Source organism: Eumetopias jubatus, unplaced genomic scaffold (assembly GCF_037043125.1).
Source record: "Eumetopias jubatus isolate StellerSeaLion01/CBP00866 unplaced genomic scaffold, mEumJub1_p1.0 scaffold_2, whole genome shotgun sequence".
NCBI classification, from domain to species: domain Eukaryota; kingdom Metazoa; phylum Chordata; class Mammalia; order Carnivora; family Otariidae; genus Eumetopias; species Eumetopias jubatus.
In genome coordinates this window covers 77,635,556-77,658,292 of record NW_028274808.1, presented here as the reverse complement: position 1 = coordinate 77,658,292, position 22,737 = coordinate 77,635,556, and the positions used below count along the sequence as shown (strand labels likewise).

The following is a 22,737-nucleotide window of genomic DNA, read 5'->3' as shown; positions in this document are numbered from 1 at the left end:
GTATAAATGTTATTATGGACAACTTTATGGCAATACTTTTGACAATTTAGACATAGTTCTATAAACATAACTTACAAAAACTGACAGAAGATGAAATAGTACGTCATAGTCACTTTTTTGTCCCAAAGAAGGTACCATTTGTGTTAAATTTACTATATTTAAATTGATATTATTTATCAAAGACACCTTAAAGAAAGTGAAAAGACTAGCCACAGTATAACTAACAAAGGATTAGTATCAAAAATTTAATAGAACTCCTCCAAATCTAGCAATCTAGGGTGGAAGCAAAGGGGTAGGATTCCGGAAGGGCACATAAGTAGATGTCAATAGCTATCAGTATTATAAAAAAAAAGAAAAGAAAAGAAAAAACAAAAGAGGGCAATCCATGAACAAGTGATAATAATGCATCATGATAAAAAGGAATTCTATTAATCTAATTCTGGATTCCTGAGGCCTAATAAATACATGTATACCTATATATGATTGATTGATAAGAAAAGGGAGAGAAGTGATACCAATGTTTTGTTGTTTGTTTGTTTTAACTAGGAAAATTCTAAGCTACCAAGAACAGGTATAAGCCCTAAAAACAAACTACTCTAAATAATATTAATTATTATTTCTTAAGGAATCAGACTTTCTTATATTTTCTGGTTTTATTATTTTTATGCTTTCCTGCCAGTTCAGCCAGGTTTTTAATCTTATCTTTTAATATTTAACCAGCATTTTTAAGTGTTCTGTACCCAGAAGTCTTTCTCTGCATAGTTGTTCACCATGTTCTCAGAAACACACACACACACACACACACACACACAAACTGTATTTTTTTTCAGTTATATTTTTTATTCAAAATGAAAACAACATATTTGAGCTCCATGGGTGAAAATATTTATTCTAATAAATTAGATAAATTTCTTCATTAAATAGAAAAATAAATAAATATGAAAACTGGTACCACTCTTTTAGAAAATAAAATAGTATCTTCACTCATCCAACAAAATATAGTGAGCACTTCCTACATGCCAAGAATGATTCTGGATACAAGGGATTTAGTAGTGAATAAATCAGTCAAAACTATCTGCCTTCATGGAGCTGATGTTCTAGCAGGAGGAAGCAGACAAAATCAGATAAATAAAAGAAGCAACATGTCCCGAGACCTCAAGTGTTAGAGATCAAAGTAAAGCAGGAGAAGTAAACCAGGCTGGCAGGAACGGCCTCACTGATAAGGAGGCATTTGGACAAAAGCCCAAAAGTGGTCAAGGAGTGATGCTTTCTAGGCAAAGAGAACAACACCTACAAAGTTCCTGCATTGGACACATTAGATTTGAAGTGCCTATTTAAAAATCGAGTAGAAATGCTGATTAAGCAGTTGAATGTGAGCTGGAGTTCAGGAGAATAACCAGGCTGGAGATACGTTTGGAGTCATCAGCATATAAATGATATTTAAAGTCAGATTGGTTGAAATTACCAAGGGAATGAGTGTATCTAGAGAAGAAATTCCAAAAATTTTCGGCCAGACCTCTATGAGCACTGAGGGCCCCAAGACTCTTAGTAGGACTAAAAATATTGTTAGAGTTGAAAGGATGATCTGGTTGGATGGTAGTGCTCTTCAAAGTCAGGTTTTGGAAATATTTCAAAGGTATAACTATCAGAGAATATATGTAGTATGATGGAAGGCAAAATCATGGGAGAAAAGAGCTCAAGGAATGGAGAAGTCAATGAATCAGACCGCTTATTGGACACCAAAATCACAGTTCTTACAAGACTAGCACTAGAGAAAGTCACAAGGACCCAGGGGCTAAATTCTTTAAGATATGAGAGAATGGATACAAATCAATCGACTACTATAAAAAGAAGAGATAATGGAAGATATCCTTTGATGACATGGGATTCAAAGCTGGGTGTGTTAGAGAAGAGAAAGGGAGAACGGTCTGGAAACAGTATGAGGAATAAGGAGGTCACTTCCCCATCTCCAATCCCAGATGGGTGAGGCATGGGAGAGGAGACCACCACCATTTGAGAGAGCAGCAGAGGAAGAAATGTCCTCAGGGCTGGAGACAGAGCACAGACTTCAGTAAGACCAAGAAGGGAACACTTAACAGAGGGTAAAGATTTAGGGTTTTTGCTGGTTACTGGCTATGAGTTCAGGGAGAACAGTAAACATGTTTCAAGAGCAAAAAAGGTAAGGGATAAGGTCACAAAAAAAAGGCATACAGAGTTAGAGAGATTTCCTTGGACAACGATTTTGGAGAGAGATTTTAATATCTGAGAAGCAGCCATACAGGAAAAGGAAATTTTCTAACCTTTCATTCCTTTCATTGAAGGCAGTTCCACTCTTTCCTCAAAGAGTACAGATGATGAAAATATAACCCAGAGAATTGAACAGATTCACACCAAGCCACACAACTGAATTGGATCTCATGTAGAGCAAGGTGGGCTTTCTGGAAACATTTCCCTTCTTCCCAGAACTTTATATTGAAAAATCCTATTAAAGAATTCCTACCATGGGCCTATTCCCTTAGAATCATAAAAATGGAGAAAAAGCTTTGAAATTACTGGTGAAAGGGGTGCCTGAGGAATATCTGTTTCAGTGTGACCTACCAAATTTATTGAAATAGCAGAGTAACCAGGCAGATTCAAGGTCTAGAACAGGATGCCAACAACGACACTGACAAAAATAGCTGAATGCAGGAAAGGCCACAGTGATTGTGTTTATACAATGACAATAAACCTCACTTCCTGTGTTCTGTGCCGTGATAGTTTAAGTTAGTGTGGTACAGAGGTATGTCTTGTGCTTCTGGTAATACATCCTTTAGGGTGGGTCACGGAACACCATGTTTTCAAGTCTATTATGTTTTACTATTTACATCTAGGGAATGTAAATAGTAAATCTATTTACATCTAGCTACATGTAGCTAATAGTCAAAGCTCAATTTTATTAAGCACCAGGATGTAATGTTATATACTTTACAAGCATAATCTAAAAATTTTGAGGTTGGTACTGTGATTATTCCTCCATTTAACCAATGAGGAAACTGAGTCATGGAGTGATTAAGTAACTTAGATGAGGTTTCCCAGCTAGAAACTGGCAGAGCCAGAATTCTAACCTCATTAGAGTGACTAGAATAACTTCAGTGCTTGCACTACTGTGCTATATAGGAGTCCCCTTTATCTGCACTTTCACTTTCTGTGGTTTCAGTTATCTGCAGTCAACCAGGATCCGGAAGCAGATGATCCTCCTTCTGACATACGGTCAGAAGGTCAATAGAAGCCTAACGCTATATCATGATGCCTATGTCATTCTTCTCACTTCCTTGCATCAGTAGGCATTTTATCACCTCACGTCATCACAGGAGAAAGGTGAATACAGTACAATAAGATATTTTGAGAGAGAGAGAGAGCGACCACATTCACATAATTTGTATTACAGTATATTGTTATAATTGTTCTGTTATTATTAGTTGTTAATCTCTTATTGTGCCTAATGTATAAATTAAACTTTACCAGAGGTATGTATGTATAGGAAAACACATACTATATATAGGGTTCCGCACTGTCTGCAGTTTCAGGCATCTAGTAGGGGTTTTGGAACATCTTAACTTGCAGATAAAGGGGGACTACTGTACCACTTTAAAAGTCAAGGCTTCAAGTAGTACAAAGTATATACATTTATATGTAATATAACATAATTATTATATATCATATATAATAATATATATAGGTCAAATGAATAGAAATTATGACTTTGTCTTAACTCCCATGTTCTAATTTCCTTTCCTTTTTCCTTTAATAAGAATAATTCATTTATTCTAAAAAAGAATTGGGCAATTTTAATTTAAGGGCCCAGTAAATTACCGTACACCCCGGAGAAAACCACAAGATCTGCATTCCCTCACAATTTAAGCTACATTCTCTTATTAAATAGACCTCAGTGACTGTTTCAGACATTCATTGAAGATGTAGCTTACCAAACAGTGTTAATAATGGTGTGGAGAAAAAGCTTTGTTGGATAAATTTGTAGATTAAAGCCATAAAATGAACTAAAAAATTAACATGAATTCTAAAAAGTATTTGTAAAGTATTCATCATTTTCACCCGAGACACAAAGCCAGGGCCACACCTAGGTTATTCAAAAAGAAAATCAACATCTTTCATATTTCTCTAATAGCCTACATAAAGTAAGTTGTTGGCCACAAGACTTCAGATATTTCTGCTCTCATTTAAAAAAAAATGTTGCTATTATAAAAGAGTGGTTTGGCTGAAAACAAAGCAAAATAAAACAATACTTCATATACAACAAAGCAATGATGAAATTCCCATTCTTATTTAATTAAAAGTACATTTCATTTTAAGGAAAAAAGAACAGCTACCCTATAGCATTTGGAAATAATATTTTTATTGAAATTTTTTACACTTTCAGCATGTTCAACCTTCCAACTCCCCATGAAGTTATATGAGTATTGAGAGACTTATATCATAATACTAATAATCTGTCCAACAATTTGGTTTTAAAGCATATAAGCTAAATGTATAACCTTTTACTTATTTTTATGGTATCTCTGCAGTCTCAACAATCAGTGTAAACCATAATTGTAAAAAAAAAAGGGGGGGGTCCAGTGCCATTCTTTTGCATGTTTATATTCGTTGTTGTTTTTGTATTTTACTTACTTCCCAAATTCAGTTTTCTTTTAGCAGTTATCAAATTTTAGCCTACTATGCACCCAAAGACACACAGATACATAGAAATATATTCCATTTGGGGGACTTCTTTTAATTTGTCTTCATTCATTCATTCATTCATTCATTCAACAAATGTTTATTAATGCCTAATATGTGCCTGTCACTGTGATAAGTACAAGGAGACTTCAGCTTCTATGAAGCTATGGCTCTATTAGTAAATATTTCAGATATTTCAGGAGAACATTTTTACATGGACAGAACATTTAGCAAACCTCAGAACACATCCTGTAGGTGACTGCCCCATTCTGCTGGCCTTCTACTCACAATTTCACAATAATCTGCAGCTAGTAACTAAGATTCTCTCAATGAATGTTTTAGAAAGATTTTCTGTCTTTTCTTTAGCATTAAACAAACAGTGGTCAAGCCCCTGTACGGTAAGCTCCATGTATATGGAAAAAGACTTAAATTTCTACATTCGGAGTAAAGCCATGAAAATTACTGAGCCCTTCAATGAGCTTAGAGGCAGCTCTGGGAGGGTGCCTCTAAATAAATGTGATTTATCTGAGTTCAATGGTATTTGAAAAGAGAGGCTTTTATCAATGCTTAGTACGATTCTGAATAAACTCTAAATGTCACAGGACTTTCATTTATGAGGTAGTTAAAGGCTGCAAACCTCAGCTTTCAGGATTATCAGATTTCAAGATTATCTATTAAAACTATTTCACCCATTAGATCCTACGCTTTACGAAGAATTTTTGACAGCATTTACTTCTTCATATACATATTCAATTCTAGACTGAATTGAGACCCACCCATTATTTATACTACTTCGGGCCTAAACTATCTAATCAAGCCTGAAATTTAAGCTATGGATCAATTCAACATTCAAAAATTTTAAACATTTACATGTGTTCGAGATTCTGACATTATATTCACAATATTAAAAGTTTTGGTGAATATTGGTTGGATTAATGAAAATGTGTTACTTGAGCCTCCATCTGATGCTTGAATTCCTTTTAAAATAATACACACAGCGAAATGCTGGTTAAATTGTAGTTGGATAAAGGAAATTTTATGCAAGTGCCTTAAGAACTCAAGGAGGAGTTTCTTCTGCAAATTTTCAAAAATTTTTTCCAAAATCAGTCAAAGTCCCACTCTACAAGAAGAGTTTTCTCTTAATGACAGCCTGAAGCTCAAGAACATGAGTAACGAGTTAAAAAGAGGAAAACTACAAAATAGTTTCTTTGAATCAATAGCCCCCTAGGTCTTCAAGTAACTCACCAAGTTCCAAAGAATTTTTCAATCACACTTACAGGACTTTAAAGAATTATCTATATTTTCTTTTGAAGAATTATGTATTTTTTAAACAACAATAACTGAATGATAGAGAGACTTTTAAAATTATAAGAATTTATCCTTATAATTTCTTAAAACCTTTAATATTCACACACATTAAAAACATCCAATCTCTTAAGTTCTAATAAAAGAGCTGAAAATGAGTTATTAGTAGTTTCTGAAATCTATCTTTTGACATGGTATTGAAAGGAAATACTAGCTGTTTGACACTACATTTTAAGAATGCAAAAATAATAAAAATCACTGTGTTGCTATTAACACTAATGCAATGAGACTCACCATAATCTTTCAGAAGCCCCATGGACGAGGAGGTCATGGGTTGTAAGGGCAAGCCAAGGTTGATGATGGGGGTGGCAAATGGTGAGATCAACGATCTGTTTCCAAAACATAAAGTTAGAGCTTTGAGTGATTTATAGTCCCTATTTTGTAATACAGACTTTCTAAACCAATGTTATGGGATTAGATGCTAATCACAGAGAGGAAACCACTTGTCTCCTATCAATAGAGACTAAACATGTTATACTCTCAGTGCTCTGCAGAGTAAGAGGCATGCAGTAGGCACTCTATAAACATTATTGAAAGTATATAAATATCTATATATATTATATAATGAATGTATAATATTTATTGAATGAAGACAAAATAATACCAAATTTTGCTGGCTCTGAGCATAGATAACAAACAGGAACATTTGCTTTCTAAATGAAAACAAAAATCAGGAAAATGAACAAGCATCATATATATTTCTTGTCTGTTTTGCAAGATTTTAAGTAACATGTTTTCCTATCGTGACTTGGCGAGCTTCAACCAAGTCAGCTGAATCAAAAACTATGCACCAAGCAGAAATTTTAGAAAATGTACATAAGCAAAAGGAAGAAAATAAAAATGACCCCTAATTCACCACCCTAATATTTTAGTCATAATTGTAAACCCTTAAAAGCTTCCTAGGGGCCAGGCACTATTCTAAGCCCCATCTGTGTCTTACTACATTTAATCCTCACAACAATACTCTGGGTTTTTACTATCATTACACCCATTTTATAAATGAAGACACTAAGACACCTAGGGGTTAAGTAGTATATAGTTCAAATTATCCCAGCTAGAAATGGGTGGAGCCAGGATTTGAATCCAAGCAGTGGGACCTCAAGAACTAAACTCCTTATTACTATTTTATACTAACTCCATTTGTCATAATTAACATGTGTAATATATTTCATACCTTCTCTATGTTTACGTGCACATAAAATGTACATGAACTTTTTAGCCTATTTTTTGCTCTTAATATCGTGAATATCTTTATTTGTAAATGTACAAAGATGTACATTGTCATTTTGACCCATTACCGAGCATTCAACTCTATGGATTTAACATACTGATGGTTTATTTACCAATCTTCTTTTCCTGGATATCTGGGTTGCTTCTACTTTTTTGGTGTTTATAAACAAGGATGAAAATCTATGAATATTCATGTTGTGAACCTGTCCAATTCTTTCTTATTATAAATGCCTAGAAATGCAATTGCCATTTAAAACGTTATATAAATGTTATACAAATTTTTAGTATTTTAAAACATTTTGCTCATCAGAAACCTAGGGTCTATGAGGGAAGAGTCTGTGGCTGTTCTGTTCGGAGTTCTACATTTGGCATAGAGTAGACACTCTATAAGTAGTAAATAATGACTGACTTATAGGATCTATTAGTCTAGCTGTTACTCATGTGGTCACCACACCCATGCAGTTCTCCAAAGAACTGAGGTATGGCTAGTATGACAAAATCTTATTGTCAAGGGAAAATATAAAAGGCTTGAGTATACAATCAGCTTTGCAAAACTCCATTTCAAATTCTTGAATTTATTTGTATGTCAATGGGGACATGATACACTGATCAATCAGTTTTCTTTGCTCTTTTCCAATATGCAATGGTTAAATATTTAAGTCTCCAAATTAGGACAATTAATTGCATTCCTCAATGATTCCTATTAATGAAAGATTTTAACAGAAGTAGACCACAATTCATCCACTTAAGCAAAATATTTTACAAACATTCAGGTGAAATGGCAGGGTAATTTTAACATAAATGTGAAATGCGATGAGAGATTCTATCATTATTTTAAAATCTCCTCATTTTATTTTTTTATGTTATGTCAATCACCACGCATTACATCATTAGTTTTTTATGTACTGTTCCATGATTCATTATTTGCGTATAACATCCAGTGCTCCATGCAGAACGTGTCCTCTTTAATACCCATCACCATGCTAACCAATTCTCCCATCCCCCTCCCCTCTAGAACCCTCAGTTTGTTTTTCAGAGTCCATCGTCTCTCATGGTTCATCTCGTCCTCCAATTCTCACACTTCATTCTTCCCCTCCTGCTATCTTCTTCATTTTTTTTAACATATAATGTATTATTTGTTTCAGAGGTACAGATCTGTCATTCAACAAGTCTTGCACAATTCACAGCGCTCACCATAGCACATACTCTACCCAATGTCTATAACCCAGCCACCCCATCCCTCCCACCCCCCACCACTCCAGCAACCCTCAGTTTGATTCCTAAGATTAAGAATTCCTCATATCAGTGAGGTCATATTATACATGTCTTTCTCTGATTGACTTATTTCGCTCAGCATAACACTCTCCAGTTCCATCCACGTCACTGCAAATGGCACGACAGCATTCCTTTTGATGGATGCATATATATATATACACACCACATCTTTATCCATTCATCTGTCAATGGACATCTTGGCTCTTTCCACATTTTGGCTATTGGGGACAGTGCTGCTATAAACACTGGGGTGCATGTACCCCTTCGGATCCCTACATTTGTATCTTTGGGGTAAATACGCAGTAGTGCAACTGCTGGATCGTACGATAGCTCTATTTTCAACTTTTTGAGGAAACTCCATACTGTTTTCCACAGTTGTTGCACCAGCTTGCATTCCCACCAAGAGTGTAGGAGGGTTCCCCCTTCTCCACATCTCCACCAACATCTCTCATTTCCTGACTTGTTAATTTTAGCCATTCTGACTGGTGTGAGGTGATGTCTCATTGGGATTTTGATTTGGATTTCCCTGATGCCGAGCGATGCTGAGCACGTTCTCATGTGTCTGTTGGCCGTTTGGATGTCTCCTTTGGAAAAATGTCTGTTCATGTCTTCTGCCCATTTCTTCATTGGATCATTTGTTCTTTGGATGTTGAGTTTAAGAAGTTCTTTATAGATTTTGGATACTAGCCCTTTATCAGTTATATCATTGCAAATATCTTCTCCCATTCTGTCAGTTGTCTTTTGGTTTTGTTGACTGTTTCCTTTTCTGTACAAAATCTTTTTATCTTGATGAAGTCCCAATAGTTCATTTTTGCCCTTGATTCCCTTGACTTTGGCGATGTTTCTAGGAAGAAGTTGCTGTGATGAGGTTGAAGAGGTTGCTATCTGTGTTCTCCTTTAGGATTTTGATGGACTCCTCTCTCACATTTAGGTCTTTCATCCACTTTGAGGCTATTTTTGTGTGGTGTAAGGAAATGGTCCAGTTTCATTCTTCTGCATGTGGCTGTCCGATCTTCCCAACACCATCGTTGAAGAGTCGGTCTTTTTTCCATTGGACATTCTTTCCTGCTTTGTCAAAGATTAGTTGACCATAGAATTGAGGGTCCATTTCTGGGCTCTCTACTATGTTCCATTGATCTCTGTGTCTGTTATTATGCCATTACCATACTGTCTTGATGATAACAGCTTTGTGATAGAGCTTGAAGTCCGGAATTGTGATGCTGCCAGGTTTGCTTTTCTTTTACAACATTCCTCTGGCTATTCGGGGACTTTTCTGGTTCCATACAAATTTTAGGATTACTTCTTCCATTTCCTTGAAAAAAGTGGATGGTATTTTGATGGGGATTGCATTGAATGTGTAGATTGCTCTAGGTACCACTGACATCTTAACAATATTTGTTCTTCCAATCCATGAGCATGGAACGTTTTTCCATTTCTTTGTGTCTTCCTCAATTTCTTTCAGGAGTATTTTATAGTTTTCTGAGTACAGATTCTTTGCCTCTTTGGTTAGACTTATTCCTAGGTATCTTATGGTTTTGGGTGCAATTGTAAATAGGACTGACTCCTTAATTTCTCTTCTGTACTGTTGTTGGTGTATAGGAATGCCACTGATTTCTGTGCATTCATTTTATATCCTGCTACTTTACTTAATTCCTGTATGATTTCTAGCAGTTTTGGGGTGCGGTCTTTTGGGTTTACCACATAAAGTATCATATCATCTGCAAAGAGTGAGAGTTTGACTTCTTCCTTGCCGATATGGATGCCTTTTCTTTCTTTTTCTTGTCTGATTGCTGTGGCTAGGACTTCTAACACTATGTTGAATAGCAGTGGTGATAGTGGACATCCCTGCCCTGTTCCTGACCTTAGGGAGAAAGCTCTCAGTTTTTCCCCATTGAGAATGATATTCACTGTGGGTTTTTCATAGATGGCTTTTATGATATTGAGGTGTGTACCCTCTATGCCTATACTCTGAAGAGTTTTGATTAAGACAGGATGCTGTACTTTGTCAAAGCTTTTTCTGCATCTACTGAAAGGATATTATGGTTCTTGTTCTTTCTTTTATTAAGGTATTGTATCACATTGATTGATTTGTGGATGTTGAACCAACCTTGCAGCCCAGGGATAAATCCCACTTGGTCGTGGTGAATAATCCTTTTAATGTACGGTTGGATCCTATTGGCTAGTATTTTGGTGAGAATTTTTGGATCCATGTTCATCAAGGATACTGGTCTGTAATTCTCCTTTTTGAGGGGGTCTTTGTCTGGTTTGGGGATCCAGGTAATGCTGGCCTCATAAAATGAGTTTGGAAGTCTTCCCTCCATTTCTATTTCTTGGAACAGTTTCAGAAGAATAGGTATTAATTCTTCTTTAAATGTTTAGTAGAATTCCCCTGGGAAGCCATCCGGCCCTGGGCTTTCGTTTGTTGGGAGATTTTTGATGACTGCTTCAATTTCCTTCGTGGTTATAGGTCTGTACAGGTTTTCTATTTCTTTCTGGTTCAGTTTTGGTCGTTCATACATCTTTAGGAATGCATTCATTTCTTCCAGGTTATCTAATTTGCTGGCATAGAGTTGCTCATAATATGTTCTTAGAATTGTTTGTATTTCTTTGATGTTGGTTGTGATCTCTCCTCTTTCATTCATGATTTTGTTGATTTGGGTCATTTCTCTTTTCTTTTTGATAAGTCTGGCCAGGGGTTTATCAGTCTTGTTAATTGTTTCAAAGAACCAGCTGCTAGTGTTGTTGATCTGTTCTACTGTTCTTCTGGTTTCTATTTCATTGATTTCTGCTCTGATCTTTATTATTTCTCTTTTCCTGCTGGGTTCAGGCTTTATTTGCTGTTCTTTCTCCAGCTCCTTTAGGTATAGGGTTAGGCTGTGTATTTGAGACCTTTCTTGTTTCTTGAGAAAGGCTTGTATTGCTATATACTTTCCTCTTAGGACTGCCTTTGCTGCATCCCAAAGATTTTGAACAGTTGTGTTTTCATTTTCATTGGTTTCCATGAATTTTTTTTAATTCTTCTTTAATTTCCTGGTTGACCCATTCATTTTTTAGTAGGATGCCCTTTAGCCTCCACATATTTGAGTTCTTTCAGACTTTCCTCTTGTGATTGAGTTCTAGTTTCAAAGCATTGTGGTCTGACACCATGCAGGGAATGATCCCAGTCTTTTGGTACCGGTTGAGACCTGATTTGTGACCTAGGATGTGATCTATTCTGGAGATTGTTCCATGGGCACTAGAGAAGAATGTGTATTCTGTTGCTTTGGGATGGAATGTTCTGAATATGTCTGTGAAGTCCATTTGGTCCAGAGTGTCATTTAAAGTCTTTATTTCCTTCTTGATCTTTTGCTTAGATGATCTGTCCATTACAGTGATGGGGGTGTTAAAGTTCCCCACTATTATTGTATTGTTGTCGATGTGTTTCTTTGCTTTTGTTATTAATTGCCTTATATAATTATCTGCTCCCATGTTAAGGGCATAGATATTTATAATTGTTAGATCTTCTTGTTGGATAGACCTTTAAGTAGGATATAGCGTCCTTCATCATCTCTTATTACCGTCTTTGGTTTAAAATCTAATTTGTCTGATATAAGGATTCTTACCCCAGCTTTCTTTTGGTGTCCATTAGCATGGTAAATGGTTTTCCACCCCCTCACTTTCAATCTGGGTCTTTGGGTCTAAAATGAGTCTCTTGCAGACAGCATATCGATGGGTCTTGGTTTTTAATCCAATCTGATAGCCTGTGTCTTTTGATTGGGGCATTTAGCCCATTAACATTCAGGGTAACTATTGAAAGATATGAATTTTGTGCCATTTTATTGCCTGTAAGGTGACTGTTACTGTGTATTTTCTGTGTTCCTTTCTTGTCTATGCTGCTTTTAGGCTCTCTCTTTGCTTAGAGGACCCCTTTCAATATTTCTCGTAGGGCTGGTTTCGTGTTTGCAAATTCCTTTAGTTTTCGTTTGTCCTGGAAGCTATTTATCTCTCCTTCATTTTTCAATGACAGCCTAGCTGGTTATAGTATTCTTGGCTGCATATTTTTCTCATTTAGTGCTCTGAATATATCACATCAGTCCTTTCTGGCCTGCCAGGTCTCTGTGGATAGGTCTGTTGCCAATCTAATGTTTCTACCAGTGTAGGTTACAGATCTCTTCTCCCGAGCTGCTTTCAGGATTTTCTCTTTGTCTCTTGAGACTCGTAAGTTTTACTATTAGATGTCGGGGTGTTGACCTATTTTTATTGATTTTGAGGGGGGTTCTCTGTGCCTCCTGGATTTTGATGCCTGTTTCCTTCCCCACATTAGGGAAGGTCTCTACTATAAATTGCTCCAATATACCTTCTGCCCCCCTCTCTCTTTCTTCTTCTTCTGGGATCCAAATTATTCTAATATTGTTTCATCTTATGGTATCACTTATCTCTTGAATTCTGCCCTTGTGATCCAGTAGTTGTTTCTCTCTCTTTTTCTCAGCTTCTTTATTTTCCATCATTTGGTCTTCTATATCACTAATTCTCTCTTCTGCCTCATTTATCCTAGCAGTTAGAGCCTCCATTTTTTATTGCACTCATTAATAGCCTTTTTGATTTCGACTTGGTTAGATTTTAGTTCTTTTATTTCTCCAGAAAGGGTTTCTCTAATAACTGCCATGCTTTTTTCAAGCCCAGCTAGTATCTTAAAAATCATCATTCTGAACTCTAGTTCCAACATCGTACTAATGTCCACATTGTTTAGGTTCCTGGCAGTCAGTACTACCTCTTGTTCTTTTTGTTGAAGTGATATTTTCCATTTTGTCATTTTGTCCAGAGGAGAATAGATGAATGAGAGAACAAAATGCTAACAGGGTAACAATGTCCCCAGAAAATATACACTAAACAAATCAGAAAAGACCTGAAACTGGGGAAAAAAAAGGGAAAGAGAGAAAAAGAAAGAGAAATAGATAAAAACAAACAAAAACAAAACAATAAAACAGAATATGATCAAATATGATCATATATCATATGATCATATTTGGTGTATAGATCAGTGCCACACACTAGATTTAGGCGTATTTTGGTCTGTTAGAAGAAAGTGCCTCCCAAAATTTTAAAGAAAGAAAAACTTATATATGTACAAAAATAAGGGTTAATATGATGAAGGGATGGAATATGGCTGTAAAGATGAAAATTATAAAAGACTTCATAAAAGGAATTCATAAGAAGTTGGTTGAAAAAAGAAGGAAGATTTAAAAAAAAAAAGGGAGAGAATGTGATCAGGCAGGAGACTAGAACAAAGCCATACACTAGAGATTTAGTGTATATTTTGATCTGTTAGAAGAAACTATATCTCAAAATTTTAAAGGGAGAACAACTTATATATATATATACCAAAAATAAGGGTATCTACTATGAAGGGATAGAATATGACTCTAAAAATGAAAAATAAAAAGGATTTTTTAACAAAGGGATCAATAAGGTGTTGGCTGAAAAAGGGAAAAAGAAAAATTCAAAAAAAAAGAAAGAAAATTTAAAAAATTAACTTTGAAAGTCTAAAGAATCATGGTAAAAAAGCCATGAATTCTATGTGCTGTATTCCCCTAGCGCTGGAGTTCTGCTGTTCCCATTGTACAGTAAACTTGGTCGTGGCTGGCTGTTCTTGCTGATCTTCCGGGGAAGGGGCCTGTTTCCATGGTTCCCAAATGCCTTTGCCAGAGGTGGAATTGCCCTGCCCTTGCTGATCTAGGCTAAGTAATCTGCCTGGGTTTGCTCTCAGGAGCTTTTGTTCCCTGCAAGCTTTCTGTACAGCTTTGGAGGATGAGAGTGAAAATGGCGGCCTCCCACTCTCCACCCCAGAGGAGCCAAGAACTCGGGGCCCCACTCCTTAGAGCGTCCCCAGAGAAAAGCAGTCAATCACCTCCATCTCCCCCACTCCGTGCTCACTCGGCCTGTGACCGAGCGTTTCTATCTCTGGCTAATGACCCCGTGTGGAGTCTCCAAACCCAGCAGATCCCTGCGGTGCACTCCCACGCCACTCCTCCCAGGGGAGGAAGGGGGGTCTCCCCAGATCTGCTGCTTGTTGGGTCCCTGCTGGAGGAGCAGTGGCCAGACTGGGCTGCGGATCACGGTTTATGGCAACCCCGAGCTGAGAGCCCACTCCTTGGCTCCATCTCTGCAGCCGGCTTCCCTGCTCTGATACCTGGGAGCTCTGCCGCACTCAGGCACCCCCGGTCTTTCTGTGACCCCGAGGGTCCTGAGACCACACTGTCCCGCGAGGGTTCTACCCCCCACTTAGCCACTGGAGCAATGTCCCTCAGCGGAGCCGACATCTAAAAGTTCCAATTTTGTGCTCCACTGCTCTATCACTTGCCAGAATCGGCCGACAGAGGCCCCCTCCCCGCCATCTATCCTCCCAAATATTGCCTCGGATTCACTTCTCCTCACATCTTACCTTCCAGAAAGTGGTCACTTTTCTGTTCAGAGAGTTGTTGCTATTCTTTTCTTCGATCTCCTGTTGAGTTCGTAGGTGTTCAGAATGGTTTGATCCCTATCCAGCTCAATTCCTTCCTGGGACCAGACGAAATCCTGGTTTCCTACTCCTCTGCCATCTTCCTCCGCCCCCCTCCTCATTTTATTATTAAATTGATCAGAATAGCCTAAATACAAATTGTCATGTAACACATAAGAAACTCCCAATGATCACAAAACTGGGGGTTGAAGTCCTGTCTCACTTGCTTGAATTACAGAATGCATTTACAGAAATGCAACTGTCATACCTTCAAATGCACCAAATATTATAAACTAAAAAAAATCGTTCTGATAAATAAGTGCATAGTAAATTAATTTCCTTGATGGAAAATTAACATTCAGAATGCACTCACATTTATCATTATTGTCATAAAAAAGTATGTTAATGTATAATAATCTTTGAAGTTAGAATTCAAAGGTACATTGAAGAACTTCACATCTTTAAACTTAAATTTGAAAATGCAGAGCTAGTTGATTTTGTTTTCCCTCCACAAATCAAACATAGAGAAGTCTGGGGAAAGGAAATCATACATTTATAAGATTATATTTCTTCATGTATTATCCAAGGAAATTTCTTTCATTGAGCCAGTATTTTTATGGTCTACCTAAAAATATTATGTGTCACCTTAGAAATTAATATTTTCCCAGGCATCTTCAGGGGAATTGTAGGTAGTTTATACATAGCTTCCTTCACAGGGGTCTATTTGTATTGAACAGAAATCTTCCAAAAGTCTCACAAAGAGTTGGGCAATTCACGCTAATTAGTGCCAGTGCCTGTCCCTGCATTGTTAACCATCCCCTTCCTGATTTCTGATTCTGTTTCCCTTTCTGTTGCTTATATCCTCATTGCTAAGTTTCTTTTATCATTACTATGTGGTGAGCTAGATTTCAATAAAAATTTCACTCTAATCGCATCTTATTTGTCTAGCTAAACACCGGTGTTCTAACACCTTGAGTCACCATGTCCCAGAACACTGATTTGTCTTCCCTTCTGTATTCCCATCCCACTTCCAACATTAATGAAATGAAGCTAACTGCTAAGGTAGGAAACAAGTTACCGCCATAAGCTAGCTATAAATAAAGACAAAGCAACCCTGGTGGATTGAAGTTCAGGCTTTATGTGCCCCAGGCTGTCCCTGGAAGTACGCATACTTGCTCTTAATTTCAGAGGATGTTGATCTTCCTCATTAAGGAGGACATGTTTTCATTAAAAATGGATGTCAGGGTGTCAAGAGACCTTTATCTTCCACCAGTTGCAGAAGAAACAATTCTTCGAGAAATACTCAACTCTCTGGAGATAGACATACTGAAAGATATTCTATCTGATCGGATTTACTATTAATGAGTGCTCCACTTGTCCTTAAGTCATTATTATTCTTTCTCAAATTTTTTGGCCCCATCTCAAATACTGAAAATGGTAGTTTTCAAATTAGTTCAGTTAATTTTTCCAGTTACTAATAGCTTACTTGAAATTCTCAACTATTTGGTCAAATTGGTCTGCTAACTGCTCTTTTAGGAGTTATCACTCTGCTAGACCAACCTGGGTCTCAGCTTAAACTAACTAAAGGCCAAAAGTAAATTTTTAAAGACTGGTAAATTCCCAATACAATCATTTCTTTTCTTTTGCAATTGATATCTTCCCCAACCATGGATAAAACCAAATCCTTAGTCTTAGAACTGTACCTACATTCCATTCTCCAAAATTTGAATATCATATTATAATTAAGCCAAGAAAGTGGTTACTTGTGAGCATGAATCTTTTACTGTTAAGCACAGTTCACCATATAAATGCTGGAAGGTCCATGGTTAATAGCCAGGGCAATATTTTCTCAAATTTTTATTACTTACAACTGTGCCAATTACCCCAAACTTCTGACAAGGCTACATTGTGAAGTAATGTAAAACAAGCCCCTGAAAAATACATTTTAACCGAGCAGTTTTTACATTCTACAAGTATAAATGTTCCTACAAAATGTGCTGGAAGGGCCTTTAAAGGTTCTGTAGCTCTAGGGTCAACAGTTATGTACACAATTGTAAAGTTATCTTGAAGATGATAATGACAGTTAGTGCAATAATTCAGAAAAGTAACTGACCCATCTCCACACACCTCTAGAAAGCAGAAGCAATGCATAAAGCGCCTATCCTGAAGCTCTGCTCTATAGAATCAGCCTCACCTTCTATTGGAAAAAGACTAACTTTAAATTATTAAATTAAAAAAGAAAAATTATAATTTAACTCTGCTCCATAATTGCTGATGAGTTATTAAAATTCCAAACTTTTGTAATATTATAAAATATGGCATTTTTCTCAAGAAAGCCACAAATTGGATTTGAGTTTATGCACTGTAAAACCCAGATGGTCTGCTTAACTACTCAGACATCCCCCAGTTCAAAAGTTAATTGAACTGAAAACTAAAATTTTGATAATTGATATGCTTTGAGGGACCCAAGCAGAAGGATAAATTAGCCTCATGCATGGGGTGTTAATAGACTTGAGAAACCATGACAATTGGTCAGAAAATATTGGCACAGTAGAATAAAACGATACATTTTCTATAGGTTATAGCTAATTACACATTACCTGGACTTCCCATGGTGCTGATGCTTTTCTTTCTCCATTTTTTTACCCACTGATTCAATATTAGTCACTATTTTACCCAGTTTAACTTGTTCTGGAATTAAAAAAATAAGTTTTAATTGTATACGATTTGTTTTCAAGTTCTAAGTGCATTTTTTGAATTAAATTGCAAATCACAGATTTTTTAATAACAAGAGATACAAAATTTTTCAAACAAATTACTAACACAAAGATACTCTAAAAACACATTTGAGTGTTTTTTTTTCACCCCTTGCTCCTCAGATGTTCTGCAATTACTAAAATTTAGCACTGAAGGTATAGAGTAAATGAACTGCATATATCAGAAAGGAGATAGCTCCTCGAGAAATGTCTGCAATAGCACGGCACATACCAATGAATACCAACAGCCTCATTTATACATATCAGCATTATTATCATCATAAGGCTTAGCTTTTATAGGAGAGTCTGCTATTTTAAAATAATTTAGCAATCATTAGTTAATGTAAATAGGAACACTCATCAACATGATAGAGTAAGACTGAAGTCCAGGAAAGGCAAAATTCTGCTTAAAAAAAAAAATCTAGTTCTTGGAGTCTAGAGAGAAAATTTACATAAATATTTTTAAATACCTATTACTTTGTATTTTGTACAGATAATAGAACTAACATAGTTTGAAACATTATAACAAAATATTAAGTTGATATCTCTAAAGCACCTTCTAGCTACCAGCTCAGGTACGTTAAAGATATATTAAAGATACAGGGAACTTATGAAATGAAACCCTCTACTTCGGAAATATTTACAAACTGGTTGGTGTGTCAATGCTAACAAATAGAGGAGCATAGTTGACCACATTATGTTAATTTAGATTTAAAACATATAACAGAAAATATAAAAATTTTGGAGAAATGGAAAACAGAATGTTAAAATGTATGGACTATTTATAATATACCAGGGGTATTGTTCAGCATTCCCTGCAAATCATCTCACACTTCAGCCTCAGAACCAGTTCTTGGCATTTTTGTTTGTTTTTGGTGAAGCACAGTGATTACTCTTTTACATGGGAGGAAAGCAGCCTACCCAAGATCTGGTAAATTAAAAGGTGCAGAGCCAGGACTCCAACCTGTATCCCTCTGATTATAAGTTCCTTCATCATTACTGCCGGCGTGGCTCAGGGGGCTTCAGGTGCTAATCAGGGAAAGAGGGTCATTTCTGCCTTGCTTATTAATTTGGAGGGTGACTATGGAGCTCAAAAGACACACTTTAAGTAAAGACACATGGCAGACTAAGAAACATACTAAGATGAAGAAGTAGAGAAGGAATTTATAATTTTGAATCTTAAAAATATTTGCCATATGCTATGTGTGCTAATTGCTGTTCCTGGGTTATATTTTATTCTCACAAGCACACCATATATTAGGTTCTGTTATTCTCCCCATCTTACAGATGAGGAAACTGAAGCAGGGAAACAGACATTAACTTCCCCAAGGTTATATAGCTAGCAGTAGGTAGAGTCAATATGCAGGCAGGCAGTCTTTGGAGCCTGCATTGTTAATCGCTATGATACTCAACAGGCGTATTTATTTTATTTATTTCAGAAATATCTACTTAGTGAAAATTGTTGTCCTAACTCCTAGAGAGGGGAGATGTAGGATATACCAATTAATAAAATGTGACTCTCAATGGACAGCATGACTAACAGCAAAAATCACTGCAAAAAAGCAAAGGAGAAAAACAATAGGGAGGAAAGGTCATGAGATGTATGATCCAGAGATCTAAGGAGTGAATTTTACAGTGATGCTAAAGAAAGTAAGTTGTGTTACTATAATAATTAATAAAGCAAAAGATATGCACATTTTATTGGGTTTTTTTAACTTATTTTTGTTTTTAGTAATCTCTACACCCAATATGGGGCTTGAACCCACAACTCTGAGATCAAGAGTTGCATGCTCCACTGAGCCAGCCACGCACCCCTATATGCCCATTTTGAAAAAAATCTGTTAAAAACTTCGGCCATAATCTATTTAAATGCTAAACTAAAAGCCCCCTTGGTGACATTTAACTAAATCATGTTAGGACTGCATCCAAAATAAAAAATAAGTATAGTTATATCCCTCAAAGAAAAGAGAGATTTCTAGAAAGGCAATTAAAGCATATAAAAAATTCAACATTACTTCTAATTAGTTTACTAAACCTTTGGATGGGGAACCAGACTATTGTGTGACTTTGGGCAAATTATATCATCTCAGAGTTCATAACTATTCCCTTTATGTAAAATCTAGTCTCTAGACCAATTACACCAAACTCTAGAATTCAGTTCTGGAATGTAAATTATATATTTTTTGTTTGTTTGTTTGTTTTTGTTTTTTCTTTTTTTATTATGTTATGTTAATCACCATACATCATTAGGTTTTTTTAATTTTTATTGTTATGTTAATCACCATACATTACATCATTAGTTTTTGATGTAGTGTTCCACGATTCGTTGTTTGCGTATAACAGTGCTCCATGCAGAACGTGCCCTCCTTAATACCCATCACCAGGCTAACCCATCCTCCCACCCCCATCCCCTCTAGAACCCTCAGTTTGTTTCTCAGAGTCCATAGTCTCTCATGGTTCATCTCCCCCTCCAATTTTCCCCCCTTCATTCTTCCCTTCCTGCTATCTTCTTCTTTTTTTTTTTTAAACATATAATGTATTATTTGTTTCAGAGGTACAGGTCTGTAATTCAACAGTCTTACACAATTCACAGCGCTCACCATAGCACATACCCTCCCCAATATCTATCACCCAGCCACCCCATCCATAAATTATAAATCACTTCTGGTTAGAATAATTGGTAAATAGGAGACAGAGAGACTGGGAAAAGAAAATGCAGGTAAAACAATAATTATCTGGGGGTTTTGTATGAAATCAAACACATGGAGCATAAGGCATTAGAACTGCCAACCAAAGGACTCTAGTCCTTCACACTATTTACCACATTTTCCTCAGAGTTCAGCTGGAATTGCCCATTCATTCAATTGGAATCAATCAACCATTCAATTTCCATCACTTCTGACTCTTTCACCTGTCTCTTTCGTGGATTCATTTTGTTTAGAACACCTCCAGCTGTTGTGTATGCCCCACGGCTCTTTCCTTGGCTGCCTTCTACCCTTTACCTAAATGATCTGGTTCATGCCCAGGGCTAAATTTATCATCTAAATGCAGATCTCTCACAAAATCTATATATCTTGCCAAAGCACTCTCAAGTGCCAAATCTGACTAACCAACTATCTCTATACACATGTCCCAAAGACATCCCAATTATCATTTCTCCCTCACAATTAATGACACTACCATCCATCCATCTACCTGGAAGTTCCTTATACTCATTCCCCCTCAACCTTCTTCATACAATCAGTCATTAAATCCCTTCCATCCCTTCCCACACAGACTGCCTCAAAGCAGACCTTTATCATCTCTCCTCTGAACACTAACAGCTTCTTCCCTTGAATTCCTGCCTCCAATCATGATACCCTCCAATCCATCCTCCTTACTTTCCATAAGTAATCTCTGATTTTCAAATTATGGGATTTTAAATTATCATTGTCATTGCTTTTAAATTTCATTTCATTGTAATCAGAGAACATGATGTATAATTTCAAATTCTTTGAAGTTTACTGACAGTGTGTAGACAATTTTCATAACGTTCCATATTTGTCTGATTCTATCTCTTATTGTTGTTCTATATTCATCTAATAAATTAAACTTCTTAATGTAGTTGTTTACATCAAATTTTATAACCTTACTAATATGTATATGCACACACATATATGTATATACATAATTTATTTTTTGCTGGACCATTTGAAAGCCAGCTACAAACAGTATGACATTTCACCTTTAAATATTTCATCACATAGCTCCTAAGAACAAATACACCTCCTACACATTCACTATATTATATGTATAAATACACTCTGAATTTCTAAAATTTACTACAAAAATGTAATATATCTAATTAAAATGTTTAATTAAATGTTTAAATATTTTCATATACTGAATTAAATAAAATATATTATTAAATTAATTTCACCTATTTCTCTTCACATTTTTTAATGTGGCCACCAGAAAATTTTAAATTATATCTATGGTTTGCATTGTCTTTCAAAGGACAGCACTGACTAGAACATTCCTCCTACCCTTTTTCATCTTTTTTGACATTCTTGAAGGTATTCTGAATTCTTCCCACTGTTTCTTTATGACTAAATTAAAATTAAGTATTTTTGACAGGAATAGTACAGAAGTGGTATGGTGTCCTTCCTATTACATCACATTAAAAGGTGTTACTAGGGACGCCTGGGTGGCTCAGATGGTTAAGCATCTGCCTTCGGCTCAGGTCATGATTCTGGGGTCCTGGGTTCAAGCCCCACATCGGGCTCCCAGCTCAGTGGGGAGTCTGCGTCTCCCTCTCCTTCTGCCTCTTCCCCTGCTTGTGCTCTCTCTGTCTCTCTCAAAAATGAATAAATAAAAGGTCTTTAAAATTTTTTTAAAAGGTGTTACTAAATTTAATCATTTGATTAAGGTGGCAACTGTCAAATATTTCCATTATAAACATACATTTTTCCCTTTGTAATTACTAAATAACTTCTGGCTGATAGTTTGGCTCTTCCACAACCATCTCTCATAAAAACATGGTTTAGCATCCACTAATAACTCTTCCCTAAGTCAGTCATTACAGCGGTAATTGCAAATTAATGTGTTTCTTTTTAATAATTCTGTGTTTTCTTCTATGTTTATAAACTGGCATTAATCTGTAAAGGAGAGATTTTCCTCTTTTTCTTTCTCCTCCTTTTTGGGACACATTAATTCTTTTTTTTACTCAGTGTGTTATAATCGACTCCCATCATTATTCTTTTTGATGCTCATAATGCCAAAATCAGCCAGTCAGTTCCTGTACCATTTCAACATATCTCCATTAGTCTTTGAACATTCCTTCCTTTCTGCCACAGTAAGAGTTCTAGGCTCACTTTGTCCTTTCTCTGTCCCAGACCTGGAATCAGGTTTCCAGTGATCTCTTCCATAGTTACCATTCTC

The 22,737-nt window shown here is 36.2% G+C and overlaps 1 protein-coding gene across 1 annotated transcript in view; it reads right to left on the bottom strand.

The window, feature by feature from the left end:
* IQCM (IQ motif containing M) overlaps window positions 1-22,737 on the bottom strand; it is a 367,401-nt gene that overhangs the window by 291,872 nt on the left and 52,792 nt on the right. The window contains exons 4-5 of the mRNA XM_088021330.1: window positions 17,662-17,752; window positions 6,313-6,407 (exon numbers count right to left, since the gene is read on the bottom strand). Coding sequence (XP_087877456.1) covers window positions 6,313-6,407; window positions 17,662-17,752 — 186 coding nt within the window. The remainder of the gene's footprint in view (window positions 1-6,312; window positions 6,408-17,661; window positions 17,753-22,737) is intronic.